The 19,496-nt window shown below is 34.3% G+C and overlaps 1 protein-coding gene across 1 annotated transcript in view; it reads right to left on the minus strand.

Moving 5' to 3' along the window:
• The window catches only part of LOC110108934 (SUMO-conjugating enzyme SCE1), a 21,158-nt gene extending 1,918 nt beyond the window's left edge, over nucleotides 1-19,240 (minus strand). The window contains exons 1-3 of the mRNA XM_020839795.2: nucleotides 19,057-19,240; nucleotides 13,737-13,816; nucleotides 13,550-13,633 (exon numbers count right to left, since the gene is read on the minus strand). Coding sequence (XP_020695454.1) covers nucleotides 13,550-13,633; nucleotides 13,737-13,805 — 153 coding nt within the window. The 5' untranslated portion in view covers nucleotides 13,806-13,816; nucleotides 19,057-19,240. The remainder of the gene's footprint in view (nucleotides 1-13,549; nucleotides 13,634-13,736; nucleotides 13,817-19,056) is intronic.
• Nucleotides 19,241-19,496: the final 256 nt, after the last annotated feature.

Consider the following 19,496-nt stretch of genomic DNA (forward strand, 5'->3'; position numbering starts at 1 on the left):
AAGGTAAGAACAACCGATAGAAAGTAACTCCGTCCTAAAATTAGCGGAATGCATGGGACTTAAAACTTGAAATCGTATCAAGAGTTAAGTCAGTCTGACCTAGACTTACAATCTTGCATGAAAAAGATAGCTAGCTAAACCCACCTAAGTGCTTTTAAAACCCATGCAAGTCTAGTCTAAATGCATATGCAAGATATGTTAAGGTTGTTTTGATATTAGGACATAGAACTTACAACTCAACCACATAACTTATGAAGCCTGATATATGAGTATGCACATGCTGACTCGCTACGCAATTTTTTTGTTATCTAATCCTTAATGTGAGGGCTTTTATTTATTATGTGACACAGTAGACTATACGTATGATATTCATTAGCTTTGTACATGAGTTTGATAGTTGATTTTGATCATATCCTCATGAATAAGCAATCAATCATATACTAAGTTGCAGACAACAATTCATAAAGAGGATTTGAATTTTTTTTAATTGGTTTATTTTTAATAAGCCATGCAATTATAGTTGAAAATGGTATAATATGGTTGATTTTATATTGCCTATATTTTAATTAGTAAAAACACTTATGTTTTTTATAAGTCAACTGCATAAAATGTCCAGGCCACCACCAAGCAAAGCAAGAAAAAAATATGAGAAAAATTATGCATTTTTAATATGCACTCAAATTAAACAAGCAATCAAGTATATATGAATCAATCAAAGAATTGTGTACAGGCCTTATATTGCCACAACCAGAAATGAAAAGTGGCAATTAAGTTATTTGTCTTACTAACTAAAATTACATAACCTATGGTCTTTAAGCTTCACTTTAGGGTTCATCATTTTAATTCATTGTTCTCATAATTGTATCCCACAAGATATATGACTTTCTAAATTTATAAATTATATTTGAAAAGCAAAAAAGGAACTCGATCCTGAACTTAAAAATAAGAAACATATACATATATAATCATCACACAGATTGTTTCACATTTGTAGTGCCAAGCTGATTTTCACCTTATTGATCATACTTACTCAAAACTCAACTTTTAGCTTATAAGAGACTATAAGCAAACTTTGTTAAATGATAATTATTTAACTATTTTTACCATTTTGGACATGGCCACCTGCATGGAAAAACATATATTTCTACTCTAACACTAAAGGGCAAGTGCCCACAACACAAATAATCCATCAATCATCACACCAAATATCATAATCACATGCACAAAAGAAATGCTAATCTTAGGATACCTAAGGGTTGTGTATGTAGTGTGTGATGTTGTGAGTGGTTGTCATACTATGATTTAATGTTTTATTTTATTGTGGAATAGGAAAAGACTTAGTTTTTAATTTAGGACAAATTTTACTTTAAAGTTTTTATGACTTAGAAGTAGGGGTATCAAGATTGGGTTGCGGGTCGGGTTTAGGTCAAACCTGATTTTGACCTGTTACTGTTTAACACGACATGAACCCGACCCGTTTTTGCAAACAGGTCATAAATTTCAACCACAAGAGAAAATGGTCACCGGGTTGACCGACCCGACACGAAAATACGGGAGAAAATGATTACCTTCGCAAAGAACGAGCTCCCTCCTGTCATCGTCATGACTTCCGATCCAACAAACTGCAAGCTGGCGTGACTTCTGATCCAACGATCCCTCCCATCGTTGTCATTCTAAACGGCGAGTTGTCGTAACTTTCGACCCGACAAAAGGAACTATGTCAAAGGAGGCGAGCTGTCATGACTCATGTTCCAACCCGACAGAAGGAATGACGTCGAAGCCACGAAGCCTCGAAGCCTTGAAGGAGGTGAGCTGTCGTGACTCGTGACTTTCAACCCAACAGAAGGAACGGCGTCGAAGGAGGTGAGCTATCGTGACTTCTGACCCAACATAAGGAACTTAGGAACGACATCGAAGGAGGCGTCAAAGGAACGGGTTAGGCATCAAAGGAACATGTAAAGGTTGAAGGTTCCGAGTTGAAGTAAGGTTTTTGGGTTGACCTAAACCCAACCCGAATTTGCAATCGGGTTAGGATTTTAAACCCAAACTAGACCTGTTTTTCAAACGGATTGACCCAAAACTGAATTTTTCGAGCCAGGTTAGAGTTGAGGTTGCGGGTCGTGTCAAATATTGACACCCATATTTAAAAGTTTTTATTTATTTTGGTTCACATTTTTAGTGAATTTTAAAGAACCCATAGAATGTCCATTACTTGTTTCGAGAGATAAGTATGTCATCCATGGAATCCTAAGATCTAGTGATGCAGGTATTCCACCTTTTAGAGAAGAATGATATATCACTGCATCAAAAGAAAGAAGTTTATTTGATAGGACAAAGCAAAACTTATCTAAGGATTTAACTTAGAATGTGGTGAAATTCGCCTAATTTAATAAGATAAATTTTAGGAAAAAAAAGGCTTCTAAAGAGAATTAGAAGCTTGAATTTTAATGTAATGATTGATGAAATTACATATTTTGGCTAAGCAATGAAAATCTAGAGTTTGGAGTTTGAATTTAGAGATCATGTCCTTGATTGGGTCAAGCTTATAAGCTTTAGCTTTAAGCCAAAGAAAATGAAGGTTCCTATTTGATTTGACTCCTATAGGAGAATCTAAGGCTTAAGGGTGTACAGATAGGGATCATCTGCTTAATTGAAGTCAAGCAAAAGAAGATGATGAATAACATATAGAATTGAGGCTAAGGGTTATGGGATATCCTATTGTTTTAAAGCTAAGGAAGAACGGGTGAAATCTATAACTTTGAAGCTAAGGATTAGAGGATTTTCTATCACTTTAAGGATAAGGAAAATGAGATTTTCTATGACTTTTGGGTCCATAGACATCAATATACTTGCTTAATTGGACTAAGAAAATACCATGGAAAATCAAATGAATAATCTGTAGTTTTGGGGCAACCAATCAAGGGTTCTTGAATTTTTGGGTTCAAGCATCAAAATTTTGGGAGGTTAAGATTGGAATCATATGCCTAAAGTAGATGTTCTTTGCTAATTTTTGGCTTAACCAACTGATTAGTGAACCTAAGATTTGATCTTAATGACCCTTTGTGCTCTCTTTGACTCCTTAGAGATTAATTGGGAATCTCTATGGGAGTTTAAGAAAACAACTAACAAGGGAGGTTGAATAGGATGACTCAAGATGAATTTGGTTTAACTTGAATTAGAACGATTCTAAGATTTGTCACAAGTTGAACTACGATCCAAAGAGGTCCTAAGATTCGAGCAATGAGATGCTTGAAGCTTTGGGGAGTTTCAAAGCACCATGCATGAGAAAAGAGAGTTCCTAAAGGGTTTTTTTTAAGAATGTTTTGAATTCTTTAAAATTGGAAGAATCATTTCCTATAACTTTAGGAGTCCTAAGGTTAATTTTATAATAATATAAGGACCTAGGTGTGCATTGAATGATTTTTTTAATTTTAAGAATTTTTAATTATTCTTTTTATTTTGATGCACTAAATTTGGCAAAATATCAAAAAACGAATTTAATTAAGTTTACCCATTGTGGGATTTGAAACATTAACCTTTGAGGGTCCATGAAAGATCCGCATATTGTTTGTGAGTTTTCTAAATCAATTAAATCCATTTTTAGACATTCAACAAAATTAGGAAATGTTTATAAATCGTAACCAATGTGAGTTCCAATATCTTTAGGCTAATATTGTCATAACCTATGATTTCGTAAGAAGAAAATGCAAACGGTGGTGATCGAAATCTACGCATTGTCAGTTGATTTGGGATCAAATAACAACGTCTAGTATATCATATAGGGAAAGAAAGGCTCCAAGATAAATGTAATTTCCATGCTTAATGTGGGAGTCCAATGACCTAATGCTTCGATTACCATCCTCTTTGGGTTCTCAAATGAGAACTCATTGGAAATCAATGAATTTCCATGGGTTTGCAAAGAGGGTAACAAGGGTTTAAGGATTTGTAGAGCATAAACCAAAGTTTCTATGTAGGCTTAGAACTTCAAGAGCGTTATACACAACACCAAAAGTCTAAGAGACTTAGTTTTCCTAAGTTAAAAGTATTTTACCTCGTTGAAGCAATGGGTGACTTCCACGGGAAGAGACGAAGACAACATAAATGGAGTTGTTATTTGGACCGCTTCTATACGTCACCTCCACCGCCACATACTCGCCAAAATTAATGTTCTGAATTTAATAGCCTTTGAGGTCAACCGCCGAGATGAATGCAATATAGAACAAAGATGGACGACTACTTCAAGTCTTCTTCCTCTCAACTTCACACAATCAAAAGACCTGAGAAAAAGAAGCCCTCACACAAGTTTCTCTGGTTTCAAAAAAAGTTGAAGGAAGAAGCAAACATTCTGATGTTCTCTCTTAATTTCTTATAACTAGAAACGAAAAAGAAGAGGCTCGATTCGAAAGCCTCCTCTCTCAATTCATAGAAAATCAAAGGAAGAGGCCTAATATGATTTCATCGAGCCATAGGTGCCTACAGCCCTCTCTAAAGTCACAACCACTCGGTTTCGACCTTAGGCCGCACGCTTTCTTCCCAATTGCATGTGAATAGCAACTCAGACTGATTTTAGTTTTGTAAGAACCGAAGCAAGGAGAAGGAGAAGAACTCTCTCGGTTCCCCCAAGGTGCACCAAAGTTACCGCCTGCTCTCTCTTTTATTTTTTGCCTAGGCCCTTGCTGTCATGCCCTCAATTCCGCCTAGGTATGGGTAAATAAGGACAAATGAGAGCCTAATACAAATTGAGCACCTTGATTGAGATTGAATCATATTACCCCTAAAGAGCATAAGAGCATAAGATGTTGCAGCAAGTAAATAACATGAGAAAAGCTATCGTAACCAAATGTTATCTTCAATTTTAACCATTTGATCTGATTTCTTGATTTGAGAAGGATCGGATAGGCTTAAATGAAGTGTTTGCAGCACACTTTTGGGATAACCGAATAGGGAAATGTTGATTTGAGTTAGATTTTGGTTTGATTTGACTCGATTTAAGTCAATTAAGCTCAATTGATTTAATTTCATGCAACTCGACTCGATTTAATTTAATATGACACAAATTAGTGTGAATTAAGTTAATGTGACTCGATTTGGATCGACACGACTTGATTAATGAAATTAATCTGAATTGAACAAAATAAATTGATTAAATTGAATCGATTGATTCAATTTAATCAAGTCAAGCCAACTTGAGACAAAATTGAATCGAATTTAAATTAATTATTCAACTTAATTAAATTGAATAGTCTTGAGTGTTGAAGAAATTTTGTCAACCTCAACGGACTGCATATTTTATAATCGAGTACGGCATAAGAAAGTTGATATATTACCTTGAAGGATAAAAATATTATTTCTTTATGGACTCAATAACAAAATTTACAATTTTAAAGAGATTCTCCCATCCAATATTTGATTGAATAGGGTTTATTTTATTTTAGGTTATAGATGCCCGATAGGAGCAAGTCCTTATGGTTAATTACATCCCAAGTTCTTGGTACTTAAAAAAAACTTTTGATTAAACTAATTGTTTTCTTTCTTTTGAAAATCATCAAATTATTAGCTAAAATTTTGATTTAAAAATCCATGAAATTCTTATTTAAAGAGTTTTGGTCTTTAGGAATTTAAAAGGAAGTGAGATCAACTTAATTAGAATTCTTGTAATGAGATTCACATAGAGGAAGAATATGAGTACTTGATTCTGAGGAAAAAAAACTCAGAGGTACTCAAAACTATCCTATGCTGGGCTTTACATTTTAGAATCTAATTTTTTATTTAAGTTGATAATTTTAATTTAGAATGTTGAAGCTTACATTCCAACAACACATGTTAGAGGAAATGTCTGGAAAGTGAGAGCTTATGAAGTGATTCAAATCAACCACTGCGTCGAACTCTAGAACAAAGGTGAGGACTAATGAGAGATAGTGCCTCGAACCTAAGTCTAACAAAGTGCAAGAGACTTAAAAACTACATCTCACATGAGGCATAGTCAGCCCAACCCCTGTATTTATTGCCCTGCATGAAAATGACTATCACCTAAACCCATCTAATCACTTTTAAAACCATGAAGCTCAGTCACAATGCATATGAAGAGTAAGAAGATTTTTTTTGTTAGAAGATAGGGTTTACAACTTGGCTTTGAGGCCAAGAAACCTGAACATAAGTGGTATGCATAATGTTGACTCACAAAGATGCAAATTTCTTTTTTTATCTGATCAGTAAGTTGAGGCTTTTCTATATGAGACTAACTTGGGCTACGCATGATCAATTTACAATAACAACAACAACAACATCAAGCCTTTATCCCATTACGTGGGGTCGGCTACATGAATCCTATTTCGCCATTGTGTCTGGTTAAAAGTCAAATTCTCATCTAAATCTAATAAAAAAATATCATTTCTAATATTTTCTAACCAAGTCTTTTTAGTTCTACCTCTACCTTTCTTAACATAAGCCAAATATAATACCTCAACTTTCCTAACTGGATCATTGGAAGGCCTCCGTTTAATGTGACCAAACCATCTAAGGCGACTCTCTAATCCTATCTTCCACTGGAGCTACTCCAACTTTTTCACATATATGCTCATTTCGTATCCTATCTCCAAGGGTCAAGCCACTCATCCACCTAAGCATCCTCATCTCTGCAACACTTAACTTAGTATTATGTTTCTCTTTTAATGGCAAACTCATGATCAATTTACATTTTGGAAAATTTGGCTCCATAAAGGGAGCCATGCAATTTTTCTTTCTTTGTTAGGAAAACATGAAGCCTAATTTGATTTTAGATTGCTTACATTTTAATAGGTAGAAAACTTATTTTTGTTTTAAGAGCCTACCGTATCAAAAGTCCAGGTCACCCAAAAAAAAAAAACAAGAAAAAAAAAACTAGGGAAAATCATGCATTTCTATTGTATAATCAAATAAACAATCAACACATGCTTATATATATAAATCAAACACAATAAATGTAAATCATATAGTCCAAATTAACAATCAGATTTGGCAATTGAGTTTTCTACCTTTATACATCCCAGTCAAATATTTATTTACACTCTACTTATGGGGGGCTTCCAGTTCTGGCTTCTAAGTAAATATTGGGCTTCAACTTTATCAAATACATCCTCTTGATTCACCTCCTTTAACAAAATCTTACAAGTTTGACATGCAACTTAACTCTAAACAAATACATTTAAAAAATGAAAAGACTCAAAGCTGTAAAACAGAGGGTCTGAAAGTTGTTTATATAATAAACATGTCACATCCAAAATTTGTTTGGCACTTAAAGTGCCAATACTTGTTTCTATCATATTGGTCATGCCTCTTAGGGTGTTCTAAGCAGCACTTGTCATACAAGCATTTTTTTTTATTTATGATTTATTACGCCCCCCTTTTGGATATAGCCACCTATAAGAAAACATATATATTTCAACACTATCCACTTAAGAGAAAATGCCCACAAATAGGGGTGTAAACGAGTCGAGTTTAGGCCCTTATCGAGCTCGGCTCGTTAGATGGAAAGCGAGCTCGAATCAAGCTCGACTCACTGTAAACGAGCTCGAGCCGGTTCGTCAGCCATGTGCAGGAATTTTTTTAGATTTAAGTGGAATTTTTTAAAAAAATTAAAAATTAGGCAGGATTTTTAAAACTTAAGCGGGATTTTTAAAAATTAGACAATTTTTAAAAAACTATGAAATGTTTAAAATTTAAATAAAATTTAGGTGATTTTTATTATTATTTTTTAATATTTAGATTAAATAAAATAAAATTATTTCAAAACTATTAATATTTATTCAAGCTGGCTCACGAGCTCACGAGCCAAGCCGGCTTGAGCTCGTTTAATAAACGAGCTCAAACTCGAGCTCGAGCTTGACTCGTGAGCTCGATAAGCTCGGCTCACGAGCCCATAAACGAGTCGAGCTCAAGCTGGCTCGCGAGCCGTATCGGCTCACTTACACCCCTACCCACAACGTAGATAATCCAATAATCATCACACTAAATCATCAATCACATGCACATAAAAAAAAATCTCAATCCTAACATGACTAAGGGTTGTGCATCTAAATGTGTGAGGCTTGTGTGGCATGTCACATTAGAGGTGTTTGATTTTATTTTGGAATGAAAATATTTAATCTTTATCCATGGGTTGTTTCTCTTTAAGTTGTTTGTGACTTAAAGATTTTATTTGACTTTTTAAGTGTTTCATATTAAGGAGGGTTATGAATAACTCATAAAGCAACTACTAATTTCTTTTAGGCAAGCCTGTTACTTATGAGTCCTAAAATACAATGATGCAACTATTCCACCTTTTAGGATGGAACGATTGTTCGTTGTATCAAAGGGACTTATGTGATTTTTTAAGGATCTTAGAATTTTCTTAATATTTGAATAAGAGAAAAATGTCTACCTAATAAGGTAAGGTAGACATGCCTAAGGGTTGCACTTAGGACTTTATGAAATCCATCTAATGGTGTAAGATGAATTTCAACAGATAGAAAATTCCTATGGGACATCTAAAGGTTATGTGTTTTAAATGTCATAAGGAGGGATCATTTGTTTTTTAGTTGAATGATACTTAGACTTTGGGTCTAAAAAGGAGATGTCCAACATATAGGTTTTAGGCTAAACGTTGGAGGATTCTCCATATCTTATGGAACTAGGAAAAATGAATGAAACTCATAGCTTGGTGGCTAAGAGTTGGAGATTTCTCTAAAGCTTTTGGAGCCCATAGAGAAGAGGGGTGACTTGTAGCTTTGAGGATACAAATCAAAAGGTCTCTTTGAAATTTTTTTTTTATTCAAAGGGAGGGATATATTTGCTTAATTTGGACTAGGCAAATGAAAGATTAGGTCACCGATTGATTTTGGCTCAAAAGGTGAGGAAGATTGATTTGCAACTGGGGTTGCAAATCAATAAGAGTTATGATTGAATTTTATGTTCACTAATGAAAAATTGGTTAGCTGAATATGGATAAAGCAAACATAAGAAGATGATATATAAGCTTGATTACACATCCTGAAGGATTCTTTGGACTTTTGGGTGTCCAAAGAAAAGAATTATTCATCCAACTTGGGTAGGAAGAACAAGAGGGAATATATGATTTATATTCCCATGCTTGAGGTAGAAATATTTGTTTATTTTGGGTTCAACCGTTCAACAAATAAATGATTTGGCAAACATAAGAAGATGATATATAAGTTTATCTACACATCCTGAAGGATTCTTTGGACTTTTGGGTGTCCAAAGAAAAGAATTATTCATCCAACTTGGGTAGGAAGAACAAGAGGGAATATATGATTTATATTCCCATGCTTGAGGTAGAAATATTTGTTTATTTTGGGTTCAACAAATAAATGATTTGGTGCAGATTTGATTTACTCAATATGGGTTGAGTGAATGAGAGTTTCATAAAACTTTTGAGTTATAAAAGAGAAATTTCTCGATAATTTTAGCTTGTATAAAAGAAGAGATATATGCAATTTAGAGATTTCAAACTCATGAAGGATCTTTGAACATTATGGTGTGAAACAAAAAGTATATACTCTCCTAATTTGGGTTAAAGAGAATGATGGAATTTTCTACAACTTCTGAGTTGTAAGAAGAACAATATCTCTACAATTGTGGCTTGTAGAAAAGAGAGAAGAAAATGCAACTTATGAGTTGCAAATTCATGGATGAGTTGCAAATTCATGGGATGCCCCTTGAGTATTGAATGTTAAAGGGAGATCATTATCTACCCAACTTGTGTTGGGCAAATATGAGAAGGAGATATGTAGATTTGGTGATGAGGACATCAGCAAAAGATTCCAGCTCGTCTATCACAAGAGACATCGCATATCGACGGCCACGATTAGGAGCATCTATTTATGAGTTATTTTATGTTATTGTATTAGTATTATTATCATTATGTGTTTTAGTTGACCTTTGTACCCCTATGAGGGAGTTAGTGAGTTGTAGCCCGAAGTGCATATTTGTCTTTGAGTTTTCTTCGTTGTTGAGGCCTATATATAGAGGCCCAAGACTTTGCATTGGTTTTGATGATTGCTTAATAAAATTTCTGATTTTCTTCTCTCGAGCTTGTGAGTTCTTGAGTGGTGAAATCCCAATGTGTGGGCAAAGTAATACCCACCAATGGCGAAGGTGCTCCGGGCTTGTAGTCAGACTTTCCCCTCACTTCAAGCCGTCGGCCATCCCCTCTCCCTTGTGCCAAGCTTCCGGCTATCCCCCTCCCCACTACCGGCCTTCTCTCCCCCACCACCCCCTTCGTTCTCCCGTTAACTGACCCCCTCCTCCACTCCAAGCAGCCAGAAAGCCCACCCCACCAGTCCAGCCACCGGCCTCCACCCTCCAAACGCCGATTCCCCTCCCTAAACCTCCCCTAGCCGCCGGCCTACCTTGCCCAAAAAGTTTGAATTTTAAAATATCAATTACTTTAATTTCCTTCCTAACATAACCCATAGCTATTTCAGAAAGTATCCTTATTTGAATTCAATTAAATATTTGAATTTGAAATACTTTCTTATTGTTAAAACCCAATTAGGAAGTCTCCCTAAATAAATCAAATCTGAAATTAAAATTTAGATTTGATTCCAATCAATAATTAACTTCTTTGGACCCACATACATTGAACCTAGACATCTATTTCCCCTCCCCAAATGGGCCGACCCCTTACCCTTTTTCCCTCCTCAATCAATTCCCTAATTCAAATTAAATGCTCCCTAAACCCTCCTAAACCGTCGGCCCCCCTTGAACTATTTTTGGGAATAGTTTGGGAGTTTAAATCACCCCCTTTTCTCTCTTTGAAAAATTCTACAATAAATTTCAGACTTTTTAAAACCTCTTCCCCACCTCCCTAGCCGCCCCTTCCCTTTCCCCTCTACCCGTGAAACCCCACCACTAGCTCCTCCCCTCCCTTCTCCTTTTACTAAACGCTGGTTCCTCCAAGGTTCACAACAAAGAAGACTCCCATGTTCATGGATGACTGATCCTGAAGTCGACCACGAATTTGCGTACAATTCTCAAGGACAAATCGACATCCTTCAATCGCCCTTCTTTGACCCCGACTAGGAGTTTGAAGATTTTGTTGAAACTACGTAGATCGCATACTATTTCATCTCAACAAGGCAATCGACGAACAAAGACCATCCGAACAGTGGCAACTCGTCGGATTTCCACCTCTGCCTCCTTCTCTGGCTACTCTCTCGTGGATCAAGACCATCATGTCATAACCCTCTTAGCGGCATCGTTTGGTTTGCTGAAGATCTTTCTCCGCTAGAACCCCTCATACAGCGTGAGCGATAAAGGGAAACTCGAGGTGAAAGCTATTGATATTAACCTGTGCATTATTATTACAATACATCTAGCTTTATTGTATTTTTTTAATATTGTTTTAAATTGATCTGTTCTCCTAAAATTGTAAATACATGCCAGAGCAAAACCTTAACAAATAATTCTTAAAATTATTTCTTGTGATTCATTAATCTTAAAATAGCAAGCTTACAATAATTTTATTATTTCATTGCAATTCATGTTTGTTTCGCATCATTTGGACTACAAGTCACCATGGATTCTCAATGAACTTTTGGGTGTTCAAAGAGAGGAATTCGCCCTTCTAAATTGTGTTGGAAGGATGAAGTGGAGATTGGACTTTGATTCTTGTGCTTGGGAAGAAATTACTTGTTGATTTTGGCTCCATAAGTAAATTAACTTGGGTGTATGTTTGATTCACTCAACATGGGTCAAGTGAATGTAGGAATTTCCTACAACTCTTGAGTTGTAGGAAGAGGGACTTCACTACAATTTTGGTTTGTATAAAAGAAAGGAGAAAATGCAACTTGTGGGTTGCAGATTCATGAATATCCCTTGAACATTTGTTGTTCAAAGGAAGGTATACACTCTCCTAATTTTGGCTTAGGAGAATGAGAGGATTTCTACAATCTTTGAACTATAGAAAGAAGGAATCAATATGCAATTTATGGATTGCAAGTTGGGGATAATCCTTGAACATTTGATGTTCAAAGAGGGATCATCATTCACTTAATTTAGGTTAAGTGAATATGGGAAGAATACTAGGATTTGAGCCCTAAGCTTAAACTGAATGCTTATTTGTTAACTTCACGTTCAAAAAAATAAAGTGAAAGAACTTAGAATGGGGTTCCATGTTCAAGAATCTTGTGCAATGTTGTTGTTGAAGTTTTGGAGGACTTCAAGCTATCATGCAAAGAGGAGGGATATCCATTTGTTGATTTTGTGTTTCAACAAATGGAGAAGGAAGCTTAAAATTTAGCTATAAGCTCCAAAATCTCCATACAATGATATTCTTGAAGCTTTAGGAGACTTCGGACCATCATGCATGAAGGGGGAAATGATGGTTGTTTGTTGATTTTATGTTTCCAATAAACAAAGGATTGGAGAACTTGGAACTTGGAAGTTTTGGAGGACTCTAAAATTCTTAAAAGAAAATTTTCATGTTAATCAGTCAAACTCATATCAAAGTTAAGATAAAAATTAATATATACATTCTATAATTTATAAAAGTCTTTTATGTACTTATGTTTATGAATTGATCATATTCACCTTAATAAATAAGGCAAATACATTCAAAAACTTTTGGCTCATTTACTCAGTAATTTATGAAAGGCTTTTACATACTACCATGCTCAGTGAGATTCTGCTGTAAAAGATAAACAAGGTAAACAGATACAAAAACTTTTTGCACATTAACTTAATAGGTGAGTTGAACAACATTAATCTCTCATTTACTCAACAAGTGAGATAATTCAAACATGGCTCACGTTTACAATCCTAGATCTCAAATATTAAGTAAATGAGCCAAAAGTTTTTGTACGTGTTTGGCTCATTTATTTGTTGAGTTGAATACAAGATGTTCACTAACATGTTACATGATAGTATGAGAAAGTCTTATTTTATTATATATATATATATATATATATTAAAGTAAGAGATTGGGTATGTAAACAACAGCCAAGTTTTAAATATCTCATATGTTAAGTAAACCAGAAATTAGTGCTGGTCAACTCACAAATTAAGTAAATGAGCGAAAAGTTTTTGTATATGTTTGGCTCGTTTATTTATTGAGGAGAATACGAGCTAAACACGTACATGACATTATGTGAAAGTCATTTGTAAATTAAAGAATATATATCTTAATTTTTATCTTAGCTTTAATATGATTTTGACGGGTTAATTTACTTCTTGAAACTTTTCTTTTCAGAATTCTATATTTAAGTTTTTAAGAAGCTGAACCAAAACCAACACTAATCTCCCGTTCAGTTAATAGGTGAGTTGAAAAATACTAATCTCTAATTTATATATATATGTGTGTGTGTGAATCCACCTCCCAAATTATCTAAATTTAGCTTCAACAAAATTCACAACAAGAATAAGCAAAAAAATATAGCCATATAATAATCATTAAACGACATTACACCCAACATTTGACACACCCACATAACATCCAATAATTTACATTAAAAGAACTAAAAATTATAAAAATAAGCATAAACAAAGATGCATAAAGAGAAACAACAAGACTTACCCCTTGTTTTCCAGGTATTGTACAATGCCACACCATAATATTGACAGTACCATCCGCTAATGTTTCTGGTTTGGCCACGAAACCCTAACAAGGTGTCAAGAAACAAATAATTATTTATTTACATTAGTTCCCTTAGCACATGTACTTACCCAAAAAAAATGTGAGAAGTAATGATATGAAGTACTACATGAGGATGATTTTTACGCCATGCTTTGCGTTCTTCAGCAAGACGCCCTCGTGCAATGCCTCCTGACATTTCTTCAAATCCTGTTAAGATTTACTTTGAATTTAAGAACTGGATTATTGTACAAGATAACAGCACATGACCTTTTGTAATAATGAAAGGAACCAACAATCAAATATAGCAACAATGTCATAAAGAAATTGACAACAAATCATAAAATGCACAGAATAAATATAATCCAAATAAAAATAAAAAGTCATTAGAACCTTTTTATGTTTCATAAACAAATTAAACACCAATTTTAGCTTCATTACTTTTTCTCAACAATTAAACATAAGCTCCAACTTCATTACCAATTTTAATAAATTTAGCAAATGCAGCTTTTGCAAACCCCAAAACAAAAGATTTTGCAATGATCATGCTAGAAATATTTGGTATGTAAAATGTTTGAGTCTTTCGAACAATTTAAGCTTCCTTACTAGATTTCATTATAACTTCTTAAATTAAAAAGGGTAACATAAACATACATGTCAACAACAAATGGCGCACCACTGCGTAAAGTTCCGTGCGGAGCCATGGCGCGGGCCCTCGCCATTTTGAACACGGCACAAAATAAAAAATAATTATAAAAAACATTATATGGATCCTATTTTAGAGTATCAATCAAGTTAGGTAAGGCTTGGTTGAAAATATTTGTGGTCTAAAGTCCAAACCATTAAAGTGAGCTTCAAGTTCGTCCTAAATTTCTATTAAAAAAATCACTAAAATTATTTTAGATAAAATCTAACAACGTATAACTAAACTATTTTAATCATATCAAATAATTTTAAAATTAATTATTACATTATTTTAGAAATTAAAATATATAAATATTAAAAACTATTTATAACTACCATGCAGCTGGCGCCGTAGGTGACCCGCGTTGCACCGCATGAGCCATTTTGCGCCATTGACAAGTATGAACATAAGTGATTAAACAATCGCTCTTTCCTAATAGCATAACTATCACTTAATCAATATTAAACACTTGAAAGATACAAATATGGGGCCTACATTCCCATACTCTCTGAGCTACAACAATATGCTTGCTGATGAAACTTATCCCGTGCACAAAAAGTCTCCAAATATATAAAATGTTTTGTATAAAATGAAACAAATCAAGAAAACAATTTCAACCAACGAGAAATAAAAATAATGAAATTGTAGTTTTTTAGCCCATTTTTTCATTATATATATAAAGGAACTTTGAGTTTATTGAAAATTCTTCGTAAAAGGTCATATATTATCATCTAACCTCATAATCTATATCACATTTAGAAATTTAACAAAGGGTTTTATAAATTTAGCAAATGGTACATCATAAGTTACCATCACATCCAGCCATAACGTAAAACTAAAGCCTAATAATGCTAATGAAATAAACTTCCCACAATGAATACACTGTGGGTGGGCCCAAAATGCATCCTTTTAAATGAAATTTCTAAAGGTCAATAAATTTCATTATCATACACAAAATAGCAATTATTACTCTTTTCTAGAAGATCTTTCCTTAGTAACCTAAATTTTAGCATGCAATTGTTTCTTGCCTCTTCATCTCACAAAAAATCTCAAAAGTAGACTTCCTATTCACCCATGAAGCAATTCTTGAATAAAAAATCAATAAAACAAGCAAAGGAATCATCAACAAAATGTTTTAAGTATAATCTATGCAAGTATTTGTATTGGATAATAGCTCGACTCAGAAAAAAGCTATGTATCATAAAATCAATATAAACAATTAGGCCATAAAAATAAAAAGAAGAAAGTGAATCAGAATTGTGAACATGACGAATGCAACTTTGGAAATACTGCAAAATCCTAAACAAAAGATTGACTTAGATATGCAAGAATGTAGATGGATTGTGAAATAAAAGTAATCTCAGGTGGATATTTACCACAAATGAATAAATATTTTGTGCTCCAAAAAAATTTTCATGCTGACAGATTGTTGAGAGTGAATTGTTGCTCAATAGAACATGTCTATGCAATCAGCCTAGAATACTACTTCAAATTGCTGAGCACGAACACTCATGATAGCTCATTAAGATAGGGAAAAAAATAGGCAAAATCTAAGGGGATGCCAGTACAGTAGGTTTTTCCACTCTACCTCTTAGAAGAATTTAAGAAGACAACAGAAGATAATGGAATCTAGATGGAATAGGATCATAATTATAGATGGGTGCTTCAAGGATTTTGTTGGAAATTTGAACGATATGATGATTATTAGATTACATCAATCCCAATGATTGTGCAATAGTGGCCTTTTAGATGTACCTACGGGAGAAACTATAATTTTTTTAATGAACCCTTCAATCCATTCAGGGGAAACATTTATCACAATATGTGAACATGTAGCGAACAATATACCATGATTTGTCATTTGGTTGAAGGAGAGTGTGAATAAAATTGCCATGCGGTCCCTAAGAAACAAGCCATAATGACAATATTAAGGATACAAATACAAAAGCTGAGATCAAAGGACCCAATTTAATATATTGTACCTAAATTTACCTTAGAATAGCTGACCTAAATTAAACCCATCCAAACTTTTTTGCATTGGCTGCATTTCAATTTTCAAGTTTGGTTGATAAGTTGAGTAAGAGAAGGAGCAGAAGATCTTTCCCCAATAGCTATTAAAGCAATATGGTCAAGAGGCCCACTCTATTGATGGTGCCACAACAGAAAGATTGTCAGAAAGAGTGTCAACAATCAAGATTCAACTTATTAACAGATAAAAACAGGAGGGTCATTTCTATTAACAACAAATTTATACAATAGTCCCTTTTCTCTTATTTTTTTTTATTAGGGCTTTATGATTGTTTGTTTCTTTTTTCGTCTTTTAGTTTTATTTTCTTTTGTTTTATTTATTAATTACTTAAATAAGAGTAGAGTGGTAAATTGTGTCTATTGTAAAACTTGGGATCTATAAATACCTATCATTTTTTTTTAGAATGGGGAGTTTGATTGTTTTCATTTCAAATTCGTTACAGTGAATTTCATCTAAAGATTGAGAGGAGAGGAAGTGAGGGTTGTAGTGGAGTATAGGACTCCGCCAACATCAATATCCCATCGTCTTTCTTCTCTCTAAAGCTCTGCGTCTTCCCCACCAAAGCAGCCACCTTCTGTCCTTGGAAACTCGATCAACCACGACATACGTTGTGACCTGCAGGTTCATCCAACAATAGACAGGTTGCCATCACACACAGTTAAATGACTTGACATTGCAGCTGCATTGTGTCATCAAGAAAGCATCGCCTAGCCTAAATTCTACTTTTTCAGCGGCTAAGGATAACAAGAACCTGCTGCAGGCTTTCAAGCACTCACAAGCAGCAGCAAGAACTAGCATTTGGCCTTCTAGCAGCCTTTAATAGCATCAAGAACCTGCTGCTAGCCTTCCCTATTAACCCCATCAGCAAGAAAGATATCTGGGTAATCATTGAAACCCCTTCAAGTACTGGCAAAGTTTCTATGGATTCCAAAACAACTGCTAGCTGAGAATAATTAGCCTACCTGTTCTTGGCAGAAGGCAGCACTACTATCCAACAAAATTCTTTTCTCTAATTCTAATTCAGCCTTTGATTTAAAAAAATTTGTTCATTTGTTTGTAGGAAGTTTTGTAGGATTTGCAATTAGGAACTGTGGTTCTTGTCTTGTTGCTTGGTTGATGAGTCTTTAGTCTTTTTTTGTTTCTCGGTATCAAATTTTCTTTGTTGATTACTATGATTTTCCGCTGCTTCTTGTCTTTTTGTTTCTCATTGATGTCATATTTGTATTAGAGCCCTAGGTTAGAATGCCTCCTAGGAGAGACCAAACATATCAAAACTAAATGTTTGTGCCCTGAAATCCAACAACTACAAACTACATTAGCGACCTACGAACGACGTGATAGAGAAACTAGTTCGTTTCATTCGGATGACCACCACGACAACCGTGAAATGGAAAATCGTTTTCATCAAAGGTTTCAAGAATCATACAATGAAAATGAACCTTACCATAGAAGATAACTCATAAGATATCAAGATTTTTAGTGTAAAGAATTTAAGATAGACTTTCCGAATTTTAAGGGAGGATTAAATCCTGATGATTTTATGGATTGGTTGCACACGATAGAACATGTTTTTGAGTATAAAGAAATCCCGTTTGATCGTCATGCAAAATTAGTAGCCATTAAAATCAAGAAAAATGCCTCTCTAGTTGGAAAACCTTAAAAGAACAAATTAGAGAGGGTAAAAACTAAAATCCTCACATGGAAAAAAATTTGAAGAATTGCAAAAAAAATATCTACCATCTCAATTTAAGCAATACACTCCTTCCATTACTCATAAAATTTAACAGAAGAGGAGTATATTTCGGAATTTGAACAATTAATGTTAAAATGTGATATTGTCAAACCCGAAGAATATTCAATTGATCAAATTATAGGGGGTTTACGTCCTGCCATTGCCAATATCCTACAATTACACAGTATTGGACATTATCGGATGTCACAAAGCTAGCCATAAGAATTAAAGACAATAACTCCATACCAAACAATTTACTTTAGGCCCAAGACAAGATTTTTGTTGGGTTGGTACCAATGCAACCAAGAAAATTGAAAGAAGATGTCAAATAAAATTAGCAAGAGTGAATTCCATTTCATACTTTTCCCTTTGATAGGATGTAAAGGATAATCAGAATCTTGATGACATCCAGGTCATTGGATCTCTTTTTTTGGTTTGCTTCTTCATTAACAAGCCAATTCAAAGAGGAGTACTATTCAGGCCCTCAATGGCTAGCAAAATGATGCACCGAAATCTTTAAAAAAAATTTGTGAAACAGATTATTCTCATATCATTCGACCAAGGATTTTATCATTCCATCAAGGTTTATATCATTCCAACAAGGTTTTTGGCCAACTAAATTGCACCTGAAAAACATTTCTCTTGAAAGATCTTTGAGACAGACTTTATATAACAATGAAACATCCGAAATTACACAAAAAAAAAAAGCAATTGAACTCATGCCATGCTGAGAACCTTACGAGCATAACATTGTGAAATAGCGAGAAAACGAAATCTAGCAATGCCAAACACACCAAAACAACAACAGAAGTCCAGCTAGCCTATCCTTTTCCCTCCAAAACATCACCTTCATTCCCAATAAATAGCACGCAGTGAGATACAGGAACATACAGATTTTGTGCTTCAAAAAAACTTTCCAAAACCTAACAATGTCCCATTTTAAAAATTACTGTGAGCGGAAAACAAAGAACACGATGGAGATGGACGAGCTGATCAGATCATACCTGATAGAGAGAGAAAGGGAAACAGAGAGAACAAAAGCGGCCCTTCCAACTCAAGAAGGAGAACTGAAGCGACATGTATCGGTTATTCGAATCATTTAAGGGGGTGGCGAAGCTTACTCCCGAGGAGGAACGTCATTGCTGACCAGCTGATCTTGATCAAACGTAAAAGATGGCCTGAAATCCCGCGTAGGTTGCACGCTATCAAGCGGGTTGATTATTGACTTTGGGGCATCCAAAGTCAATTGGACCCACATACGTCACTTGGATTTGGTCCGTCCAAATATTTTTTTTTTTTACGAATTTGTTGAATAATTTTAAATATATTTTTTTTTAAATCATTTAACTTTATGTCTGTAGTGTAGAAGTTATATAATATAAAAAATTAGAATTGTTTAGATGAATGTATATTAAACATATAAGTAAAATAATTTTTTTTGTTT

This window comes from Dendrobium catenatum, unplaced genomic scaffold (genome assembly GCF_001605985.2).
Source record: "Dendrobium catenatum unplaced genomic scaffold, ASM160598v2 original_scaffold_71536, whole genome shotgun sequence".
Lineage (NCBI taxonomy): Eukaryota > Viridiplantae > Streptophyta > Magnoliopsida > Asparagales > Orchidaceae > Dendrobium > Dendrobium catenatum.